The 25,047-nt window shown below is 33.6% G+C and overlaps 1 protein-coding gene and 1 non-coding gene across 5 annotated transcripts in view; both read left to right on the forward strand.

Annotated features, from left to right (window-relative positions):
• The window catches only part of IPO11 (importin 11), a 169,026-nt gene that overhangs the window by 12,527 nt on the left and 131,452 nt on the right, over nucleotides 1-25,047 (forward strand). For all 4 annotated transcript variants that reach the window (XR_010378510.1, XM_010974915.3, XM_031445867.2 and 1 more), the window contains exons 2-6: nucleotides 5,270-5,413; nucleotides 8,849-8,949; nucleotides 14,069-14,141; nucleotides 15,577-15,780; nucleotides 24,887-25,019. Coding sequence is in view for 3 of the 4 variants with exons in the window: in XM_010974915.3 (XP_010973217.1) it covers nucleotides 5,276-5,413; nucleotides 8,849-8,949; nucleotides 14,069-14,141; nucleotides 15,577-15,780; nucleotides 24,887-25,019 (649 nt within the window). In the remaining variant the exon portion in view is untranslated. The remainder of the gene's footprint in view (nucleotides 1-5,269; nucleotides 5,414-8,848; nucleotides 8,950-14,068; nucleotides 14,142-15,576; nucleotides 15,781-24,886; nucleotides 25,020-25,047) is intronic.
• On the forward strand, nucleotides 9,053-9,154 carry LOC116152438 (U6 spliceosomal RNA). Its single transcript, XR_004136069.1, has one exon. It is a non-coding gene; the product is annotated as a U6 spliceosomal RNA (small nuclear RNA).

Raw genomic sequence — 25,047 nt, forward strand, 5'->3', positions numbered from 1 at the left:
GCACTTCCCCTGTGAAAGACTAGCATCCCTGGCCTTCAGGCCTACCCGGTGATGATCTTGTAAAAATCCTGTTAAGTGCTTTGAGAAATACCTCTGGCCATTTTCACGAGTTACTCTGTGTCTCCGTCTCCTTCTGCCTTCCACCCTGCTTTTCGTTTCTCATTCCTTCCTCCCCTTCTCCTTTTCTTCTTTACTGTCTTTCTCTGCCAGTCTCAGGTCTCCAGTTTTTTTTGGAGACTGATTGTATGTCTGCTTCACTACTATGTGCAAGTAGCAGTGGCAACCTTATTGTATTTCTGCATGCTAATTCGAAAAGAAAAATATTAGAAGGTTAGTTTTCCAGTGAACTACTCTTCAAACTGACTACTAGTAGTCAGTAATCATCTGTCTTTTATCTCGAAGGAAGTTTATTTCCACACAGCTACATTTGAATGACTATACACATCTCCCCTTGTTCTTTGTTGCCATTGTTGTCCTTTCAGGGGAATCCCACAATTGAGTACTGTATGAATATTTAATACATAGAAAATGAGGTACTTTGATTCTGATGGGTTCAGGAATCTTCTTCTCCAGGAACCTATTATGAGAGGGCATGGTGTGTTTGTAGGTGTTTGGGAGTAGGGTGGTGTGGTGAGGCCGCTTTATGTTACAGTTATCAGGCCTCATTCTGCCATGTACTAGTTTTCTACATGACCCTGGACAACTCTCTTGATAACTGTAAATTGTTCTTCTGTGAAATAGCGATATTAGTCCACATGCCAGATTTGCTTTTCATAGGTTTGTTATGGGATCTTTAAAAAATTTAATAGGCTTTAGTAATATGGTATTTTTAATAATTCATTATCAGTCTCATTCCTGAATTGTTGGTTTTTGATGATGTATTTAATCTGTAATTTAGGAACTGATTCCTGCTTAAAGCTTCCCTTATAAGTTAATTAGTACTTGGAAATACTTTCAATAGAAGTTATGAGTGATGGTTTGTTTCTTAGATTGAAAAGCCTTTTTACTCACTAGATATTTCTGTGGGGGTAATGTGCTCTGGATTCCAGCTGTATTCTAGAAACTTATTTTTTAGTTTGTTTTAATGAAAATAATTTTCTCCACCTCCCATCTCATCATCCCCCATATTTTGGTTAGAGAAAAATACTCTTGATTCTTATTTTAAGAACTGTCTCAGTGCTTGGCACAAAATTGGTTCTCCAAAAATATATGAGCTGAACTCTCCCTCCCAGAATGGATGGGCTTCTTGGGAGCAAGGATCAGAAGAAAGAGGAGGGGACAGGGCATATTCTTCTGGAGAGGACCTGGATGGAGCAGGACGCTAGAGGGATGGGGAACTCTGGCAGCTTCCATTAGAACTGGTGAATGGTGGGGCATAGAGATGACTACATGGACTTCACAGTTGCTTTGTTGTGAAGATCCAGAGAAGTGTGACATGTGAAGGTGTATATATATGTCAGCGCTCTGCACAATCTTTGCTCTAGGTAAAAATTGCTCTGTGGGTTGGCAGTAGTTAGTGATTCTATTTTTCACGTAGTGGCCCGTAATAGAGATATGGCTTTTTTCTTTTTGGGGGCTGAAGTTGGGGTAGGGATAAGTTCTGGTAGAGCCTTTCTCCATTATTGTATTCACATTAATATATTTATATTCATATTCTTCCTATCTCCCAGTGGCTTCTTTGTACATGTATGAAAGTCAAGGACTTTATTTTCCCCTATAAAGTTGCCACGTGATCTGTTGCTGCCTACTTCTCCAACCTCATCTTGTATTATCCCCTTTTCTCAATAGGTATCAGTACTGGCCTTCTTAAGTTTGCTTCTAATATTAGTTGTTTTCCCTATCCAGAGCTCTGGGTCTCTCTTGTCATTCTCATGTTTTTGTTGAACCCAAGTTCGTGTGCCCAGTGCACAGTGGGGCCAAACTGAAATGTCAGAGTTTGGAGCAGAGAAAGTAAGGGCCAAGCAAGGAGAACAGATGGCTCGTGCCCCCAAATCCTGAATTCCTCATTTTTATAGGCAGTTTTGGGAGGAGAGCTGCAAGGTGTGTAACCTTCCTCTTAATGGTTGGTGGTGAAGTAACAGAATGGTGTTCCAGGAATCTCAGTCATCAGCCTTCTGGTTCCAACAAGTTTGGGGTCTCTGTGCTTGTACTTAGCCTAAAGTTAACATCCTCCACCTGGGTAGGGCCCTTAGTTCCTGTGGAAGAACTTAGAGATATGTACCAGATTGTTATGCATCCCCCCTGAGGGGGAACCAGGGCCCTGCTCCATGCCACACTGCTCTTTTCCACATTCCCTCACTCCCCTAATTAGTAACTGTTTGAATCTGCTCTTTGAAACTCAGGAGGCTGAAAAAGCCTTTTTCCTATAAGCAAGAAATTGGGACACGGAAAGGCTTTTGTGCCTGGGAGGGCCTCACAGGGTCCTCCTACTGGGTTTCATTGTCTTTCATAAATATCACTAGAGAAACCTTCTCTGAACATCCAATCTAAAGTAACACATTCAATTACAATCTTTAACATTATCTTATTTTCTTCATTTCATTACCTCTTCAATTTTCTTTTTACTTTTGTTTCTTTCCTTTTTTAAACAGATACGTCATTTTCCATTAGAATGTAAACTACATGAAATCAAGGGCACCATTTTGTTCACTCATATTCTCATCACCTAGAACAATGCTTTCAGCAGTATTATTGGCTAAATCAATTAATTAGCTCCCATGTGATTCAGTGTGAAGTCCTTTATTGTTTAACATTGATCTGTTTTAATTCAGCAAATATTAAGCATGTATCATGTATCTTGTTGGGCCCATAAGACTACAGAGATGTCTGTTCTATCACTCAAGGAAGGCAATATAGATTTGAAGACTAATATGGCTTTAGCGTTCAAGTCCAAGGACTGCCACTTAGTTGATTGTGACCTTGGCAAGGTAAGGTCTCTGATCCTTTAGTTTTCTACCCCAAAAATGGGGTTATATAATAGTATGTACCACATAGAATTATTAATAGGAATGAATAAAGCACTTAGTACAATACTTGATGTGTAATACATGCTCAGATACTTGCTTTTTTAACGTTTAATTTTTATTTTAGCTGGCTGCTCTTAAATTGCTTGGGGGAGAATCAGTGAATGTCTCTGCTCCTCATACCTTAGACATTTCCCTTGAGAGAACTGCAAATCAGTGCTGGTCTACGTTCTTTTACAAGAAAGTATAATTGAAACTATGTTTTGTCATTCAGTACATTAGTAGAGCTAGACTTTCTAAGTTGTACCTCAGTTTTAGATATTCTGAAGTTGTGCTTCTGATACTTTGACAGTTACTAAGATTTACTTAGAAAACTTTAAGCACTTTAAGATTTTTGCCCCACTGCCTCCTGCCTTCAGTCTATTTTCAATGAGTAGGTTTGACGAGGGCATTGAGAATTTGCATTTCTGTTAGGTAATGCTGGTGTTGCTGGTTGCCAATCCTTGGACCGGACTCTTGAGTGGGGTTTTTCTAGAGTTGTTCTAACATAGTAGCTACTAGCCACATGTGGCTATTGAGTACTTGAAATGTGGTTAGTTCAGAGTAAGATGTGCCTTAAGTCTAAAATATACACAGGATTTTGAATACTTAGTATAAAAATGTAAAATACCTCTATTAATCAGTATTTTCAAATTATTGACTACATGTTGAAAGGATAACATTTTGAACACATTGAGTTAAATGTGATAAAGCTAATTTCACTTGTTTCTTTTTAATTCTTAACATGGCCACTAGAAAAGGTAAAAATTACATACATGGCTTGTTTTGTGGCTTGCGTTGTATTTCAACTAGACAGAAAAACATGCTGCCTATTTCTTTAAAGTATCTTCTTAGGGCCTCCATAAAGTGAATCTCTCTTACATAGTCTGTTTTTGAAATCATACATTACCAACAAATCTTCTAAATTGAGTAAAAATCCATTCACTTATTTTTAAGTGGTAACAAACACAGAAACTTATATTGTTCAAGAAACTCCTAATTAGTGAGGGAGACAATATATATTTACAAGGTACCACCCTAGTCAGCTCTAAAATATAGGTAAGAACAGAGTACTAATTTAAAAATCTTAATCCAGTTTATTGGTAATTGATAATATTTTGTCTTGTTTCCAATTATTATGCCCTAGCCCTGCTTTACTCCCATGGACTTCAAAATTGTTAATTTCCTTAAAAGTTGTAATATGTTGGGTCAAATTTCTTGCTGAATCAACATTTGAGACATTCTCTTTTCATTAGTCATTGCAATTAATTACAGCTCTTTAACAAGGGAAGTAATTTACTTTGGCTATATTCCTTATAGGTTAATGACTTTTAAACTTTTACTATCTGGAACATTCTTCAGTTTTAGGTAACTGTTATCACAAAGCTAATTTCCAGTCACCTCTGCACTGAGAACTAGGTTTATTTTCGGTCATTTTTAGCTTTCAATTTTAATCTTACATACTTTGTATATGTATATTGTGAACAACTGCATATGCTTCCCTAAGTATATAATTGTACACAGTTTTGTATATGATTAGAAACAGAATCCTAGAGAATTCAATAAATTGCTCACGTATTTTTAGAATGGTTTCAGATACTTGGTATAGGATTAGATGATCCAACCCTTAAGATCCTTTCTAACTTAGGGTTTATATTTTGTTTGTTGGTTCATTTCATTTTTCCCCCCCATGATGTTTTCTTAGTTATGTATTTGTCTTATATTTTAAAAAATGTTTTCGACATGTATTAATGATGGCACATAAAATGATATTATGAAGTACTTAGCAGTTAGTCAAAGCGTTCCTTTCTCAGTTCTCTTCCTTCTGATTTTATTAAGGATAAAGTAGTTAATACTTTTATAATGTTTATCTTAAAAAAAAAAAAACTAAGGCAGAATACATTATGATTAGAGTCTTGGGCAGGCAGTGATATTTAACCAGACTTTAGTAACTTTGGGTTTTGCTTGTCGGGGTTTTTTGGTTTTTGGTTTTTGGTTTTTTCCAGTTTATTATTAACTTCTGTATATGGGACAATAAAAAGCAGTTTCCTTTAGAAGTTAATTTAAGCAAAAGCGACTTGAATTGCTAGAGATTTAAGTATTATGGATGGTACATTAAAAAGATAGAAATCCAGCAGAAACATGAGAGTAGGTAAATGATTGAAGTATAGGAGTAATTCAGAACATTGAAGCTTTTTCTCTGTTTACATTACTGTTAATTTTTTAAGCATAATGTACATTCAGGTATGTTAACTTGTCATTGCCAGGTTTCCATGGATCTCAATAGTGCCAGTACTGTCGTTCTTCAGGTCTTAACACAGGCCACTAGTCAGGATACTGCTGTGTTAAAACCAGCTGAGGAGCAATTGAAACAGTGGGAGACACAACCTGGTTTCTATTCAGTGTTACTGGTAAGTTGTTTTAAAATAGTTTACTGTTATTTTTAATAAAATGAGACACTCTTGTTTTCATTGTTCTAAAATCTTACGTGTATTGGTCATTTAGTGAAATTGATCCAAATGTTTGGCTACCATTTCTGTTGCCACATATTAATTCAGGGCATGGTTCTTTGAGGATGTTTAAGAAATGTTTGTTGATGCTTGAATAAATAACCCAACAGGGTACTGGTAGTATCTGCTCAGAAGGCAACACTGCTGGTATTCTGGTTTAGCATGTTAATGCTGACCTGAAGATTGTAGATAGTACACTTCCATGCTTTGCCTTCATGCTTATCCTCACCCCAGTTAATTTATATCATTAGAGTCTTTCAGGTCTCCCCACTGCAGCATCAGAATCAGGTCTACCTTGCTCAGGGTATTTTACTTTTATTTCATTTTATTTTTTATGTCTAGTTTTTTTTTTTAATAACACCACTTTATTTTTACTTTACTATTATTAATTATTATTGTTAATTATTGTTTATTATTATTATTATTATTATTATTATTATTATTATTATTATTATTATTATTATTATTATTATTATTTGGTGGAGGAGATAATTAGGTTTATTTATTATTTATCTTTTAAAATGGAGGTACTGGGGATTGAACCCAGGACCCCGTGCCTGCTAGGTCTGCACTCTACCACAGAGCTACACCCTCCCCCCAGGTGTTTCACTTTAAAACATCATTTTCTTTTCCACATCTAAAATTTTAATTTTCTTAACGTAGCTGATCTTTTCCTAGGTGTTATGGGAAATGGTTTAATAAATAACAATGTATGCTTTAAATAAATCTTTCTGGAAATTTAAAGCTTTTGGTTAATTAATCAAAATTATTTTATCAATGCCAGCAGTGGCCTTTCATTCCAGTTAAAGGATGTCTTTTTGTACAGAGGGTCTTTCTTACCCTTTTCTTCTTCTGAAAATTTGAGAACTCTGATAAGTGTTTGAGATTTAATTTCTGGCCATGGCAGTGAGGCTACCAATTGGATCAAAAACTGATTCAGTATTTGTGACTGGGTCAAAAATTCAGAGTAGAACTGTTTACTGTATCTTGTGAAATAGAAAACCATAGCATTTGACATATATATTTTGACTTCATGGCAAAAGTTTGAGTTGTTCAATTTAAGAAGATACTAGTTAGTGCCTGTAGGGGAAATTAAATGTCTAGAATCATACTTAATATTCTGAATATAACATGAAAGTTGGCTGTTTGGCACAGTAACAAAAGATAAAAAACTGATTTCTAAAGATTCTAAAGAAAATATCTTAGTCTTATACATAATCCGAACATTGTGTTTGTAAAATTTGGCCATAGTGTAAATCTTTAGACAGCCTCTGAATGTCTTTACTCTTCATATGTCTATTTAAATGAATGTGCTCTGTAATTGGCCTTCTGTTTTTTCATGCCAAAATATAAAACACTTCTGGAATTTCTCATTTTAGTTACTGCTTGATCTTGAAAAAAAATAGGCTTGCTTAATACTTTTGTGCAATGTATGAATTATTAATATTAAGTGTCTAGACCTTTTTGTTTTTATTTTTACCAGTATACTTTTCTTAGAGAGAGAGTAAAATTTCTTTCAGATGGAATAGATTACAGTAGATTTAAAAACTGCTGAGTTTATTTCTTCCTTTTCCCCTGTACTCACTGTTGTGGCACATTTGGTCTAATTGAGCCTTAGCTGTCCATTTCAGTTTGGAGATTCCTAAATTTGTATACCTGATCTCAGGCTTGTGTTCCAGTCTGTTATTTAAAATACTTATGGACTATTTCTACTTGGATTGACACCTGAAGCTTGGCTTTTCTTGGTTCCTAAGTGTAGCTGAAATATGCTGAGATCCACCACCTTCCACAGTAGTCCCACATTACTTCCATTCATTCACTCATTTGCTCAAAAGATGTTTATGAAGTTTCTGCTTTGCTGAGCTCTGTGCTCGACTCCATGCATGAGACACAACTCAATCTAGTATGGAAGGTAAACATGTAAAGTGTTGAAATCAAATGCAGTTTATGTGGTGAGCGAACCCATGTCTTCTTTTGCAAGAGACCCGAAAGAGGGACTCTAACTCAGTTGTCAGGGGTCTTAAGGAATAAATTGGCATTATACAGCTTTCTTTGTAACTTTTCTTTGGTATGCACTTGATTTAAAAAAAATAGGATTATGGGATACATACCTATTTTTAATACTTAACATGTAAATATTTTTTGATAGTAAAAGACTTATTTCCACATCATTATTTTTGACTTTGAGGTTTTTCCACACAAGGTTCTGTTTAAGAGTTCAGCTCTAGGGACTTGAGTTGTTTTGGTCTGAGGTGTAGTACAATTTTAGTCAGTTAACATTCCTATAATTCCTTTTTGTTCTAGATACTCACTATTTTAGAAACATGTTTTAGAAAGCAGTAAAACACTTTAACTCTCACTGTTTGTGACATTTTAAGTTATAGTATAAATATTAGTTTTTCTATCCTTTTAATTTCCATATACATTTATAACTATCATTTATAAGTTTTTGATAACACTTTTAATAAATTTGTTGATAAATTTTATAAGTCACAGAGCAGTTGTAATTTTGATTATCAAAATGATATTGTGTGATTTGGCATCTACAGTCATTTTTACATGTCCCACTACTGTGCAAGGCAAGGACTGCCTGTAATTTGGATTAACACAGTGGATGCATTTTTTGAGTAATGGTTATTTTTGAGTTGAAATTATTCATATCACATCTGCCTTTATATTATTTAAAACTGTTTTGCTATCAAACTTTAAGTATAATCACTTTGATAAGGGAGTACTTTGAAATTGTTTATTTCATAGCATAAATTGATAAGCCAGGGTATTTGACTCCTTAGAATCTTTGAATCTATGCTGTGATAGGTCTACTTTTTCTTTTTTAATTTAGAGTTTTTTATTTTAGTTTTGTTTTTGTGTTTATGTAGATGATGCTGTTTGTTTCCAAGTTTAAATTTCTTACTAGAATAGATTTCACACATACCTAAAAGTAGAGTACATAATGAATTTCCACATACCTATTACTCAGCTTACATAATTAAAATACTCCTGAGCAGATATGCTTTCTTACATGAATCGTAGAGCTATTGATATGTAGAAAATAACAATATGATATATGTAGTGATAAAATTTAAATGAAGCATTTAATTAAAAATCTATCTGGAGGGGAGGGTATAGCTCAATGTGGTAGAGCACATGCTTAGCATGTTTGAGGTCCTGGGTTCAATCCCCAGTACCTCCTCTTATAAAAAAAAGGAAAAAAGTAAATAAATAAATGAACCGAATTATCCGCCCCCCCTAATCTATCCATACTTGATTGTGGTATATTAATGATACTTTTAACTTATTACATGTTCATTCTGATACTTTGTTTTTTATTTACAGAATATCTTCACAAACCACACTCTGGATATAAATGTTAGGTGGCTTGCTGTGCTATATTTTAAAAATGGAATTGATCGCTACTGGAGACGTGTAGCACCTCAGTAAGTTCCATCTCTCTCCCTCTTTCTGTGTCATCCTTTTCAAATTCAGGAAGGAATAAGACTTATCTGTTAATCTTCCTTCTTTATGTAAAAGAATGCATTTGTGCTTACTTCAGCAGCACGTATACTAAAACTGGGACAGAGAAGATTAACATGCTCCCTGAGCTAAGATGATATGCAAATTTGTGAAGTGTTTGATACTTAAAAGAAAAAAGTGTGTAACTACTGAAGAAGAAGTGTTCTACATAGTTAATTACAGTCAATATCCATATTATTGCTTTTCTCCATGAGTTTTTCATTTTGTTTTTTTTCCTCTGTGGGTAAGGTATGTGGATTTCTTGTGGACTTTCTTGTCTGTGTTTTTGAGGATCTCTAATTTTATGGGCATAAAACAAATGCTCAATTAATGATTCATGTTGATTTTTTTTTTTTAAAGGAAATATAAGGCTAGGATTTTGGAAAGTGTCATTGAGAAGGAAGTCCCAGATCATTTCTGAGCCAACTGGAAGTTAATTCCCTAGTCTTTCTGCATAATTGCCTCTGTGGTGGAAATTGGGTAGTATACATTTGTAATCTCATGAGGTTCAGTTGTAACTGCTCTGTGGGTGATTAAGTGAACAAATTTCTCTTAATAGTTAATTACATGTTAAAGATAGAAAGATGTGTAGTCAGGACTCAGGAACTTGATAGGAAATAGTGAACTTTGCCAAAGAAGTAACATAGTCTTTGTTCTCCAGTAGATGGCACTGTGGCACTACAGCTCTGTAGTTTTTATATTAATAAGACCTTAAAAAAAAAAAAAACCTGAGTCCTCAAAGTGCATTTAAAATATACCTTTGAATAATATTACAAGTAACTAGAATATTTTAAGGCTACACTGAGGATACTATAGTATAAAGCAAAACTCTCTTATTTTAGAATTCATAATTTTAAGAGAAATGGAGTATTTTGTGATGAGAAATTATATTATTGAGTTGCAGGAAACAGTGCAGTAATACATATGTTTCTACTGCTATGGCCAATTAAATTTTATATGTCTCCTAAAATTCACTTTGTTTTACTGGTTATCTGAAGAATATGGTTATAAATGACGATCTTGGATGGGAGAGTAAATTATGATGAGATATTTCAGATTGTACTTTCATGTAAAAAATTAGAACTGGAATTTAGTTTAAATTTTAAAAGTTAAGGGAGATATCATGTGGTATTACATAGTTATACCCTAGGATCTTTTAGTATATATTGAGATACAAGCTAGAAAGGAGAAGAATGTACTTAGGGAGCAAGGATTAATTATCAAATTCATATTTAAATTTAAGACACTTAAAAAAAATCTGCTTATTTGTGTTTTTAACTAAGTTCTATCTTATAGTTCCCATTCTTATCACTATTTTCACAGAATGATTAATTTAAGCTTATATATTATTAGTATGTACAATGCCACTTTTGGGTCCTAATTAGATATTCTCCAGTTTCTACTTGGGATATAGTCTGAATTCATCTAATGATAACATGTGCATAAAATTGAAAGTGGAATGTTAACTGTTATTGGAGAGTTGCTAAAGACATGAGGATTTTCCAGGTTAATAGCTTATTTTCTTTAATATGTGTATTCTTTTGCATAATCTCTTTCCCTAATTTGGTAGGTAATTATTATATTCTCTTAATTTAAATTATGAAACCATGAAAACTGTTGAACCTGGCTCCTTGGCATAGAATAAAACTTGAACTTCAAGCTTGAATCAAGGCTAATAGGAGAAAACGTTATTTCAGGGATTTGGCTGATAGAAGAGAGCTATTAAAATTGGAAAGTGGAGCATAGTTATAAAGGGATTAGAGATCAGTTTTAATGAGAAAGCATAGACTTGCACTAGGCTTTGATTCCTTTTGCCTAAATGTTTATTTTTTTTCGTTGAGGTTTAATTGACATGTAATATTATATTGGTTTCAGATATACAACATAATGATTCAGAATTTTTATATATTGTGAAATGATCACAACCATAAGTCTAGTTAACATCTGTTACCATATATAGTTACAGGTTTTTTTTTTTTCTTGTGATGAGTTTTGAGATTTACTATCTTAGCAACTTTCAGATATGCAGTACATTATTATTAACTGCAGTTGCCATGCTATACATTACATCCCCATGATTTGTTTATTTTATGACTGGAAAGTTGTACCTTTTTACTCCCTTCACCCGTTTTTCACACCCCACCCCCCAAATGTTTATCTTAATCTTATTTTCTCATTTGTTTACTAATCTTGAGCAAGTCACTCTGAAGATTAAAAAAAACCTTTTATTGAAGTATAGTATATAACATACTTAAAAAGTGCATAAACGAAGGGTATAGTTTGAATGTTTGTAATGTGAACACACCCATGTAACTACCACTCAGAACTAGGTAGAACATACTATCAGCCCAGAGGCTTCCCTTTTGCCATCTCGCGGTAACCTACCTATACACGCTCCTCAAAGACCTGATGCCTGTCACTACAGATTAGTTTTACCTATATCTGAACTTCATACAACTGAAAATAATATAGCATGTTCTCCTGTGTGTCTGACTTTTATTCAGTGTTAGATTTGTGAGGTTGTTCCATGTAGTTGCATGGGGCAGTAGTTTACTCTTTTATGTATGAGTATAACATCCCATTTTAGGAACATATCATCGTTACTTATCTATGCTGCTGTTGATGGGTATTAAGGCTGTTTGTAGTTTTTGACTGTTAAAAATAATGCTTCTTTGAAAAACCTTCTTAACGTCTTATTGTACAGAAGTGCTCATCTTACTGTCATTTGTGGTCAGATGTATGTTCACCTTTATTAGATACTGTCAGTTAGTTTTCCAGACTAGTTGTACTAATTTGCCGTTCCACAGTAACATGAATGTTGGCATTTGTGTCACATTCTCAGCAGTACTTGGTCTAACCTGTTTTATTTTAGTCATACTGCTGTTCCTGGTAGTTTTTTGCATTTTCCTAATAAACAATAAACACCATTTTTATGTACTTTTTAGTCACCTGGATAGCCTATTTTGTGAAGGGCCTGCTGTTTGCACACTTAAAAGAAATTGGATTATCTTACTGATTTATGGGGTTTTATATACATTTTGTATGTAAGTCCTTTGTTGAATATACATATTGAAAATATCTTCTCCTATTTTGTGATTTGCCTTTTCACTTTCTTAATGATGTCTTTTGATGAAAAGAAGTTTTTAATTTTAATGAAGTTCAATTTAGCTACCTTTCTTTTATAATTAATTCTTTTGAGACCTATTTATAAAATTTTTGCTCAGTGTAAGGTTGTGAAAATACTCTATGTTTTCTGCTAGAAGCTTTGTTTTATTTTTCACATTTTGGTGTATGATCTACCAGGAAGTAATTTCTGTGTAAGTTATGGATGTGAAGTAGGGGCAGTACCATGTATTTTTTTCCCTGTTGCACTTCGGTGGTTCCCCTGTTACATAGCAGGCATTTTGTATGTATGAATCTGTTTTTGGATTCTCTTTTATCCTGTTGGCCTATTTGTCTGTCTTTGCTTATTGTACTTTAGAAGGCTTGATGTAATTTCTCTTTCTTTTTTGAATTCAATTTGCTGTTCTTTTTTTTTTTTTTTTTTTAGCTTTCTGAGATGGAAGCTTGTATAATTGATTTTCAGTTTTTCTTCTTTTATATACATTTAAAACATTAAGACTTTTCTTGTAATCATGGCTTTATTTCAGTTTTACAAGCCTTGATATGTAATATTTTCATTACTGTTTAGTTAAAAATATTTAAAAATTTCCCCTGTGGTTTCTTTTTAAACCCATAGATTAATTAGATACATACCACCTAATTTCCAAACATGTGGGATTTTCAATATTTTTTTGTTACTGATTTCATTATTTAAAATGTACTGTTTGTTTCATGATCCCAGCATATGGTATTTTGGTAAATGTTTTATGTACACTTGAAACGAATGTGTCTTTTGCCATAGTTGATTGTAATGTTATATATATCTATATATAAATTTGGTCAAATTTATCAATTTTGCTGTTCATATCTTCTATACTGTTAATTGATTTTGTGTCACTTTTTTCATCAACTACTGAGGTGCATTATTCTCCAAATATCACTCCAGTCTCTGACTCCAGTGTCACATGGCCTTATTTTCAGGTGTCTCCTTGGTGTCTTTGTCCAGATTTTCCTCTTCCTATGAAGGGCACCAGTCATTGGATTGGGGACCACCCTAATCCAGCATGACCGGATTTTAACTTGATTGTATCTGCAAAGCCCCTGTATCCAAATAAGGTCACCATTATAGGTGTTTGGGGTTTGGACTCATACCTTTTTGCTAGGACACAATTCAACTCAACAGATGCTTTAAAGCTTTTTCTTTAAATTGAATGCAACCTGTATAACTGATTTTTTTTGGTGTGATTCATCCAATGGCAGCTCCTACATCTTAGCCCAAATGGAGAGGGTTTTAAAATGAGGGTTTTAAAATTTAAGTTTTAAAATAAGTAATACATTCATATAGTTCAAAATTCAGATGTATATAGTCTTGTACAATCTTATACAGTGAGTATTGCCCATCTCTGTCCTTTTGCTATCTAGTTTCTTTCCTCTTTTGTGGTTAAAATTATAGTATTGTGTTTATCCTTTTCTGACATGTAAAATGAAAGATTTTAAACTGATTGGTTTCTAATAAGTTTTCCATCCCAGGTAGTCTCTGAGTCCTCATCCTTTTCCACATAGAATAACCTCATTCAGATTTTGTAAAAAAAAAAGTCAGTGAAAGACTAATATTAACTCATATAGATTTTTTAAAGCCAGTCATTAATTTTTTTTGTAGGCAATTGTTTTTATGTCAATAAAAGCAAACTCAAAATATCACATTCTTTACTCTAATTTGTATTATTTCCTATTCCTTACTGTTTTGTGCTTCCTATTTATTCAGTTGTGAGGGAATTTTGAATTAGTTGATGTGTCAGTGGAAATAATTTTATTTAATTACCAAAAACAATTAGAGACACCTTGTTTGAAAGGCTTTTTATTGTTAAAATTCTCAGTAGTGCTGATCTGCATCCATTATTAGGCAGCATTCTCTTGCATAATAAGTATATCTTTTTACAGTGCTCTCTCAGAGGAGGAGAAATCTACATTGCGTGCAGGGCTAATCACCAATTTCAATGAACCAATAAACCAGGTTAGTAAGAAAATGAATGCTAACTGTTCTTTCTCTTCCCTTAATTTTGCTTCTTTTTCTAAACTAACTTTGTTTCTTGGCATTGAAAATAAACTCTTATTACATAATGTCCATTTGTGATGTTTATACACACATCTCTGATGGTTTTTAAATTTTGAGATCCAATTGTAGCTGTTAAGAATGTTGATTAGATTTGGCTATTAATGATTTAAAACTCAGGAGTCATTTTAAGATATACTTGCATAATTTTTTCTTAACTGTGTCAGTTTGTGAGCCAGTATTGAAAGCACATCTCTATATATTTGTGGTCTTGCTGCATAGAAATTAATTTTAGTGATTTAGAACCCCCCTCCCCTCCCTGGTCCCCCTTTAAACTGCAGGATGCCTTCAGGTTTTCCTCTGTTTAGTTCATCACATTTTCAATTCTCACTGTATGGGAGGGTAGATAGTAGATTATACAGTTTTATTTTTTCTTTCCCTTACAGTGAGATTTTTCTTTTAAGAATAAAATAATTTACAAAAATTATTAAATTTTTCCACGTTACTACTATTTCTTACATTGATTCTTTTAATTTGAGTATTAAAGCACACTGATATGTATCCAGTACAGTTTTATCTCAGCCTATTTAAATGATCCAAGTTCTCTCCTTTGCAGTTCCTCAGATGAGGAGATGAGGGAAGATGGAGAGAACAGTTACTCTCCGTGGGGCAGGAGGGTTTGGGTGATTGAGGGGTAAACTATTGTTTAGGTGTTCTGGCAACCAGCATTTGTGAAACCACTAATCTTAATAAATATTATTTAAATACCTAATATTTGTTGTTCATTTCTTCTCTTAGGTCAGTGGTTCTCAAACTTTGTGTCCTTAGAACTTCCTCATACTGCTAAAATAAAACCCTGAAGGGTTCTATCTGTTGATATTTACTGTATTAGAAATTAAAACTGAAAAATTTTAAAATAGTTATTAATTAATTAAAAAATTATAAACCCCTTATTTGTTAATAAGTAGAATTTTAAAAAGTGAATATTAGCTATTTCCCCAAACAACAAATATTTAATGAGAATAGTGGCGTTGTTCTGCATTTTTGCATATTTCTTTAGTGTCTGGCTGTTTATAAGAAGATGTCTAGATTTTCATATCAACTTCTTCATTTATTGTGTTGTGATATATTATTTTGATCGAAGTTATATGGTAAAATCTGGTTTCACACTGGAATGTTGTTGGGAAAGGGAGGACCTCACAGAAAGGATCCTAGGCCCCCTAGGGATCCATAGACCACACTGAGAACTACTATCTTAAGCAGTTCAGTGAAATCTCATTCACTTTGTCTAATGTATAATTAACCAAAGAAGTAATTTCCAACAATGAATGAATTCCCTATTGATTGCTTTAATTTCATACTTTTTTTTCAGAAGATTAATTTTTTTTCCTTCTAGATTGCAACTCAGATTGCAGTGCTGATTGCAAAAGTTGCTCGATTGGACTGTCCTAGACAGTGGCCTGAACTGATTCCTACTCTTATAGAATCTGTGAAAGTCCAAGATGATCTTCGACAGCACAGAGCATTACTTACCTTCTATCATGTTACCAAGACTCTGGCGTCTAAACGTCTGGCTGCTGATAGAAAACTGTTTTATGATGTGAGTGATTTAACGTAGTTAATTTGACTGTGAAAACTGTGCTACCTGTATTACAATGTCCATAATTTTACTCCTAAATATATTATTGAAGGATTCTGAATACTTTTTAATTGACCTCAGAGGGTTCAGAATAATAGATATCTGAAAAGTTTTAAGCTGGAAAGTGATCTGACCAGTGAGATCACTCAGTTGCCAGTGAGGAGGATTGTTTGGTAGAGAACAGTATGATGGCAAAGGGACTAGTTTGAGGCTGAGGTTGTTCAGTGGTGAAAAGAACATTTAGGAGGATATAGAGTTGAAATTCAGGAAGTTAAAGTTGACATGCCTGGGTAATTAATGGATGTAAGATCTCCCTTTTAATAATATATTTACTTTAATGCTAAGATGGTCTTCATGTACAAAATTATTTTCCCATATAACAAAAGCATAAGCTCCTAGTTGAGCTGGTTGATATGGCAGAGTAGTGCAGTGTACACTAAAAACCCTCCCTACTGCTCTACATGTCCCATCAGTTTTCATAGCTTGTTTTCCCTCTACACGAAATTCGCTTCAGAGGTGACAAATTACAAAAACAACAGTAGAGAGAAAATTGTTTTCCAATAACAATATTGAGCTTGATTAGACACAAAGGGAATTTGTTTTCTAGAAAACCATATAATTTTAATACAAACCTGATTATAAAAGTTGACATTAAGTACAGTTAAAATCTGAAGTCTATGAAAGCAAGGAAATTTAAGGTAGTTTTGGTAATTCTAATGTAATTATAAATGTATTAACCAAATAATATCTTGTAAAATGGTATGTAACCACAAAGGTACATGCTGTAGTAAATGAAGTAACCCAAACCAAAAAAGAAAAGGTTTTTTGGAAGCAAGTATATTTCACATGGTTTTTAGAAATATGGGTTAACAATTAGGGGAAGACCTGGTTTCCAGTGAAGAATGTTTGTAACTAAGCAGCATTGGGATTTTGAGCGAGACATTTAAGCTTTATGAATCTTTAAAATTTCCTTTCAGTTCTAAAATTGTGTGATTCTATGAATTTATATCCTTTATTATTCCAAGTTAATCTATATAAACACCATTAAAGTTTTGAGATTGAAATCTCAATTACAGCATAATTTAAATATTGATTTTGCATTTTTAAGCACTCTTTTTCCTAGAAGACCTTTGTATGTACATTTAGTTTTATTTTTTCTTCTTTTGTATTTTCTTGGCATACAGTTATGTTCTTGATCTAATGGCTTTATTAGATACTTTGATGTGCAGTTTTGTAGATGACTAGTTAAACATTTTTTGTAATTAAGAAAATTTCAAATATGGTCTAGTTGAGAGAATAATACAACAACCCCTATATACTCTTCAGTCATATTTAACAGTTCTTAAGGTGTTGTCACGTTTGTTTTTCCTCTTTGCTAGAGCAGGTCTTGATGTCATTTCATTCAATAATATTTAGAGTATGAAACTATAAAAAGAGCATTTTCCCTAACCAGTTTTTATTATGATTTTTAAGGCTGTATATTAGGAATTAATCTTAAATTTTTACTTCTTCCTAAAAGTCAGTCAATAGGTATTGATTGCCTACTATGTGCAAGAGATATGTATGATGCTGAAGGAGATGAAAGACACAAATTGTCTCTTGACATTCATAGGGAATGTCGTTAAGACACAGACCCTCAAAGATTATTTAGTAAACTGTTAGAACCTGCCATAGAAGAAAACTAGACACTGTATTATGTTATTATAGTCAAGGCTAAAATTTAGCAGAATTTTTAAAATTGAAAGATGTGTGGTCAATAATGTTCCCACTAACAGCATACGTATTATTTGCATGATGAGAATAAGAGGAAACTGTGAGGCAAGGTGAAGTCAGGTTACATTACTTCAGGAGAGTCTTCCTGATGAGTTACTGTTTTCTAAATAAACTAACAAAACAGAACCACATAGCTGCTTTGAGATGGCTTGACTATTATAAGATAGATCATATAGTCTGGTAGCAGAGATTTTCATACTTATGCCTTATTAACTTACAACTTCATGATGTCGTCCTTAGGGAAAATTCCCAAATAGCTGAAGTTATGAATGTTAAATTTGAGAATGCCAAGGTGGCATTTATATAGTATAACTCAAGCCTTCAGGATATTTATAGTATAGTGAAATTTATATAAAAGATAAATGTGTATTTATAAGCAAATCATCAAGTAGGTTCAGTTCATCTTGTTTTCGGTTTTGTTTGGGTGATTCTAATTGCCAAATAAATGCTGATTCTAGATCTTGTCTCTTGCTCTGCCAAATTTCATGCTGACTTTTAAACACATTATTCAAAGAATGACTCTTATAATATATAAAGGATCATTTCTGCTATGAGCCTATGTGGGGATTTAAGAGAAAGTGTATGTGAGAGAGAAAGAGTGTCCAGGCTTATATAAATTTGAGGCAAAGAGGAACCTTTTGGTGGGAACTTTAAGGGAAAAAAGAGTTAAGGTGACTAGCTTGATCCAAAAAAAAAAAAAAAAAAAAAGTGGGTGGTGGGGAGCCATGCACTAAACAGAAGAGATTTTGAATATAGCATGGTGCTTATCCTTTTTGTATGGTTCATAATGACTTGTCTGGGTCCTAGGAAAAGGGGCTATTGAAGCAGTGCTGATTTATGCTTTGGTTTTTGACCCATTTGTGTATCCATTTGACAAATATTCGAGTTCCTACTCTGCTAGTCACTGTGTTGGATGCCTGAAATGCAGCTGTGAACAAAGATAGGATCCCAAATGGAGAGAAGGACAGTTTCACCTCCTCCTCCCTCATACTGAGTTTGTACCCTGGATACATGAGAGCATTGTCTAAGCATCAGTAGCTAAAGACAGGCTTATGGCTGTTGCTAGGATTAGAGGACTTCAGGGATTTGGAAAATGGGCCAGAGTGACCTTCCTGGGCCTGAAGTGTACCAATACAGGTTCGAGAACAAAATAGAAATTCGGGTTTACTTAAAAAGTAAGAAGGTAAGAGATGTTGCAAGTCTTTAGGAATGTCCTTCATTGAAAGTTAATAAATATCAGTTGAGAGATATTGGCAATTTGATTGGAAATTGTTTTTGAGGTCTTGTGCGCATCAAAGCTTCTGGCCTAATATATTTTGGTAATTTGATATGTATGTATGTCATAGTTAAGGAAACAAATTTATATTTAAATACTGTGTTGAGGAAAAAGCTGATTACTACTTGTTAGTATGAAGAATGTACAGGTATTTTAAAAGTTACTTGTTACGAATTTTTTAAATATATAGAAAAGAGAAAATGTTAACTGTGTTACACTATCACCTAGTTTTAGCAGTTAACATTTTGCTATTTTTGCTTTGTTGCTTTTTCTAAGTTATTTTAAAGTAATTTACAAGATGTCATGATATTTTATTACTAAATACTTTGGTATTCATCTATAAAAAGATGGATTTTTTTAATATGTTAAAAGAAAATTTTCCACAGATAGTTGACTGATTGAGGAGACTTTTATTCAACTATTCATGAATCAGGCAGCATCCAGTCCCAGCAGATAGGAGCTCCAAAGATTTGTGCAAGGTGAGAGATTTTTTGCAGACTAAAGTGAGCAGGGACAAGGAAGTTAGACTGGTTGGCCTTACTTGATTGGTTAAAGAAGGGTTACTTTCCTTGGAGCACAGGAAAGTCTTAGAGCAGGGTCAGGTAACTTGTGTTGGGTGGGCAGGCACTGACTGGTTGACCTAGATGTCTTTCCTGGGAGAGCCTAGCATATAACCTTAGTTCTAAATGTTGGTTTTGCTGATGTGGGACTTAGGATGAGCGAGTCCATCTTGGGCTTAATCTGGTTACTTTAACAGATATGATCATTTAACTTTTATCATCCTTAAAACACGTACAAAGAGTGATTTAATACTTCCAGCCAATTTTTATAAGTAGTTTGTTTGAGCCAGAAAAGTAAATATGGCAAGTACGTCACATTTGGTCATGTCTCAAGTATGTTTTAGGTTAGAATAGTATTCATTTTTTTTACATGCCATTGAAATGTTGAAAAAACATTTTTGATTGTTTGTCTTGTTCACTCGATTTAGGTTAAGCAGGTTTTGACAGCTACAGTCTATGTATAATATTTATTACTCCAGTGTTAGTGATCAATGACAAGACCTTGATTTAAACATTTTTTGGTGCTGACTTTTCTTAGGTGAAAAGTGTGAGGACAGTGGTCTGGAGGCTAAAAAGGTTTAGGAATATTTAAAATGCTAAAAGAAAGAAAACTTCCTGTAATGTTTTGCTTTTGATATTCAGGAAGTGAAGCCTGTGTGCTTCTCAGTTAAAGCTGCTAAGCAGTCGGTGGGTGGCACTGTTTCTTCTGGTTCAGAAAAAGAAAAATGCAAGTATTGGGGGTTTTCACGAACCATTACTTAAAATGTGTCAATAAATAACTGATTTTCATATTGTTTGACTGAATATTTCCTCCCCCCTCTACATTTTTGAAAAGTAAATGTAGAAGAAATGGTTTTATCCCTCCTACTTGTGCTTCATTACTTTCCCTTTTCCGGCTGAGCCTTCTGTAAGCATACATTAGTTGGTATTTTCTGGAGCAGATAGAAACTTTTACAGGGCTTATGTTTACAGGATAGTTAGCAGTATTCCTTCCCAAATTCATGTGGCTTCTTTTTTCTTTATCTGTCTCCCTCCTTTCCCCTTTGGGCTCAAATAGTGCAGTTGCTTCTTTGCTCTGTCCCTGTTTGTGTAGAGCCCTTCTGTAGGCTAGCTAAAAGAATTATGAATTGGAGCTGTAGTAGATGTCTAGTGTCCTTAACTAGGTGCTTAGCTGCAGAACTGGAATATGAAACAAAGGAGAATATTAATTAAATTTTTCTTCATACTGCTGTTTTTTCCTTGATTTCTGTCACAGGTGCTGTATACTTTCATTCAGCAATACCTGCTGTATGCCAAACTAATACCTGCTACATTCCCAACTTGTTATCCACTCTTTGTATCTCTGGTCCTAAAGTAGTACTTTCATACTGTTACTTCTCAGGTCCAAAAAGAGGGAAGAATTAATAGATCAAGGTGTAACTCTGCCATTGTTATTTGTAAATGTTAATACACTATTTATTCTTTTTTTTTTTTTTTAAGAAATGGGGGTTAATATTTCAAACATTGATGAAAGTTGCTTAAGGTGGAATGGAGTAGAACCTTTGATTATTTGAAAGTTTTAGAATCTCATGTTCTAGAATCAAATTATAAATAGAGGATGATTTTATGGACTAAAATAGAATTTTAATTACTTTGATTCCACCATGATGAAATACTTTTATCCAGCTCTTGTGACAGTAAGAAGCTTTGATACAGTATTTAGAGATGCTCTGTGATATATTTTGTTCTTTGATTTGGGAATGAGTGAGGAGGTTTTTATGTTTAGTATGTATACTGTAATTTACATTGTGTATATGTAGGTAATGAAATTCTTAAAGGGATATTCTCCTGGTAACCAAATTAGTGCTTGAAAAAATTATAACAGTTAAGATAGTTTTGCCCTTTTTCTATCATTATTATAAAATACCTTTAAAATATGTCTGATGTGATTTCAAAATATTATGCTGATGATTTACTGTGGCAAATTCTCCCTATTTATTACCCTTCTTAAGCTGATCCCAAGTTCCATTTTGACAACTCTGTTTCTCAAGCTTAATCTTACTTTTAATTGAGGAACTAGGGAATGATTACCATTTTTTTTTAAAAATTGAGTCTTGCCTGTAGTGGTAGATGAGGATATTGAGAATTGGATAAAAGACTCTATGACTATTATGACTGAGTGAATTTTATGTATAAAAAACTCAGAAAAACATTCACTTTATATTAGCTGTATCTTGCATAGGTATTGTATGCAAATAATAGAATAGAAGGACACATTTTTCTATTGAGTGGTACACAGACGAGTTGGGACATACTGGAAAACTTGTCAGATGAAATTCTAATTCAGACAGTTCATTGCATCCACATTAAGAGCAGTATTGACCTTGGTTAGTGTATGGGAAAATTTCCCTTTTGGTAGTCATGGTAAGAAAATTTTGTTATTATTGAATTATTATATATATATATTTTTTTGGATGGAGGTACTGGAGATTGAACCCAGGACCTTACACATGCTAAGCACACACTTACCACTGAGCTATATCCCCGGTCCCTATATAATTTTTGGAGAACAGGGTTTACTGTATCAATTCCGAATGTATAGGATAGTATCTATTTAAATCTGTTTATGTTTTTGTATTTAAAAGTTTAAATAGAATTTACTTATACGAATAATGCTAATGCTGTTTATTTTACTAAATTACTGTGTAATTGGTAATAACTGTTTTAAGAAGCATTAGAACATAGAGTTTAAAAATGCAGGCTCTGGTGGGTGGGAGATATAGCTCAGTGGTAGAGTGCATCCTTGGTGTGCATGAGGTCCTGGGTTCAATACCCAATGTTTCTCTTCGTTAAGGGGGGAAAAATGCAGGGTTTGAGCACTTTCCCTTGTTTAAATCTTTTTCTCCCTTTTAGTAATTATGCTTGTTTGCTCTTGTACAAATTACTTAACCTCTCTATGCCTCAGTTTTCTTACTGTGAAAGGGAAATAGCAATAATATCTAGTTTTTGGATTGTGGTAAGAGCAGCTCTTAGAGCAGAGTAGGATTTAATAACTTTATTCTGTTGTTAGTATGATTATTTTTCTCAAATAATTACCATTATCTGCATAGATACTTGTATCCTAAAAATACCTTTTGAAAGAGTTCAATGACTTTTAAGTACACTGACACGAAAAATTTCTATATAAAAACAATTTTAATAGAATCTGTATGTAAAAGTTAATGTTAAGCAAATTGTTTTAAGGAGGAGATACAAAAGACTATAAAACAGTTCAAGGTTTCATTTTTTTTTTCTTTAAGCAAGAAGCAGATTCAGAATATAATGGTTTTCTGTTGTTATTTGAAATTTGGATATGCACCTTTTGGGTTTTATTTTATTTCTCATATAAAGACTGAATACCAAATGGGTCTGAAACTTAAAGCCAAGGCTATAGATTTCATTTTTTTTGTTCTTTGAAATATTTTCTACAAAAAAATTATACTTTAGTTTAAAACTTAACTTTTAGGTCTTACGTAGAATCCCTACCTCTTCTCTGCTTCTAAATCCTTCCATTACTATTCTTTCCCTTTATTCTGGCTGAAAAATATTTTTGATTTATATGTTTGAAAAAGTATAGAATTCAATGTAAAATTATATTGTGAGTGTGATAAAAATTAGAATGATGGATTTTCTGATTCTAGACGTATGTTTTAGTCTCAGACTCTCAGAAATGATTTAATTTACTAAGAAAATTATTAAAATTTATTGTAGTTGTAAGTGAAACTTTCAAGTTTTTTGAGGTAAAGCTTTTTTGCCCCTGTGTATCATGTCCCTTCTGTTTAGAATGTATATTTGCTTCTTTGTTATAACAGTGTTTTATGGGATGATGTTAATTTTAGACTCTTTTTATGATATTGTTGCTTGTGCTATAATACTGTATTGATTGAGATAATTAACAACGCAGTATTTTGGCTATAATAACACATTAGGATTAAATTTTATTTCACTCTCTGAACTATTAATTGTATACTTGAAAATATGCTAAAATGACTTAGTAAGTAGCCATGGTACCTGTTGTCAAGCATGTACACAGGACAAGGGAAGGGCCAAGGCCTAGCCTGACTGATTGGTTGGTGAAGATATGAGTCACTTTTAGATTCAGACAGTTCATTAGTTATCTTTGATAAGAGAAGAGCAGTTATCCATCAGAACTGACTCCCTGTGGTCCTTGTCCCACACACCAAAAAGAATGACCAAAGCAATAGGGACTGGATAACTCCAGTCCGGGCTGTGGGATGCCCCATTGCTGAGAAGCCCATTTGAGACTTAACTAAGTGGTTTTGTGTTCTGCAGCTCTGTTCTGCGGGAGAGAAACTAGGAGTGGGATAGGATGCCTTATACCTTTTCAGAACCCTGGAGGCTGTGAGAAACTATCTTGTGACAGCCTAACAGAGGAGATAGGGAGGTGAGCAGGAGATGGTCTTTTAGCAGTTGCTTACAAGCCTTTCACCCTCTCATATTCCAGGAGGATCACAAGATGTACTACCAAGACTCAGACTAGCTGAGATTCAAGCCTTTGCCTTTGTGGCCTATGTAGATATGTGCAGAGTTGCCTGGGGATATGGTAAAGCTCTTTTTCTACAACTGGAGGCACAGGCCATTAAAATTACTGAATTGAAATAATAGAAATGGAATTTGATTTTTTTTAAATAGAAATATTATATTTACAAGATTGCATTTCTGACTGGTTTCTGATGCCTAACATTGTCAATACAGTGTTTACTTAGTTGAAATGACATACTTATATCTCGAATAAGAAAAAAACCATTCTGAAGTGTGCTAATGATAGCTAGTCATATGCACTTTTATTTAAAGTACATGACCTGTAGTCTTAGCTGGATGGTGCTTAGATCTTCTGGAAAAAAGCTGAAGAAACCATGGGAAGATCTCAGTATAAGTCAGGTTTTCATATACCAGTATGTAATAGGCAAGCAACCTGACAAGGGATGTGGTTTGTATGTTCTTGACTTTAAATGCCCAAAACCATATGGGTAGGATCGGCAGAACATAGAAATTTTAACTTCTTTGTGTTTCTTAGTATATTGATTTATCTGATAAACTGAGTGACAGTCTGTAAGTCAGTGTATATAAAAGTGAATGTTGCAGCTATTAGTGGAGGAAAAAAAAAGATGGAAAGTAGGAAATATCAAACTGCAATGCAGACATTAGGCTAAGTAATGTTTCAAGGAACTAATAGTATTTTTGAGGGGTGGTGTGCACATGTGTGCGAGTTCATAACAGCCAATGTAAACTATACTTGCTATTATTGTGCATTGTGACTCAAAATGTTTGAAATATTGCTGTACATGATTCTTGACTATTTTAAATCTCACTGAAGGTATGTGCTCAGTTTTAAAACCAAAATGTATTACTGTGTAGGTCTAACTGATTACTGGATTATGTAATAAGTTTATGAACAAATTTGTTGATATCTTTGCAGTTAGCTTCTGGAATTTATAGTTTTGCCTGCTCTCTGTGGAATCACCATACAGACACATTCCTTCAACAAGTTTCTTCTGGCAATGAAGCTACAGTTCTAAGTTCACTAGAGCGAACTCTACTGTCATTGAAAGGTATGGTTAAACTTGCCATGTTTATTTT

The sequence above is a fragment of the Camelus dromedarius genome, chromosome 3, assembly GCF_036321535.1.
Source record: "Camelus dromedarius isolate mCamDro1 chromosome 3, mCamDro1.pat, whole genome shotgun sequence".
Lineage (NCBI taxonomy): Eukaryota > Metazoa > Chordata > Mammalia > Artiodactyla > Camelidae > Camelus > Camelus dromedarius.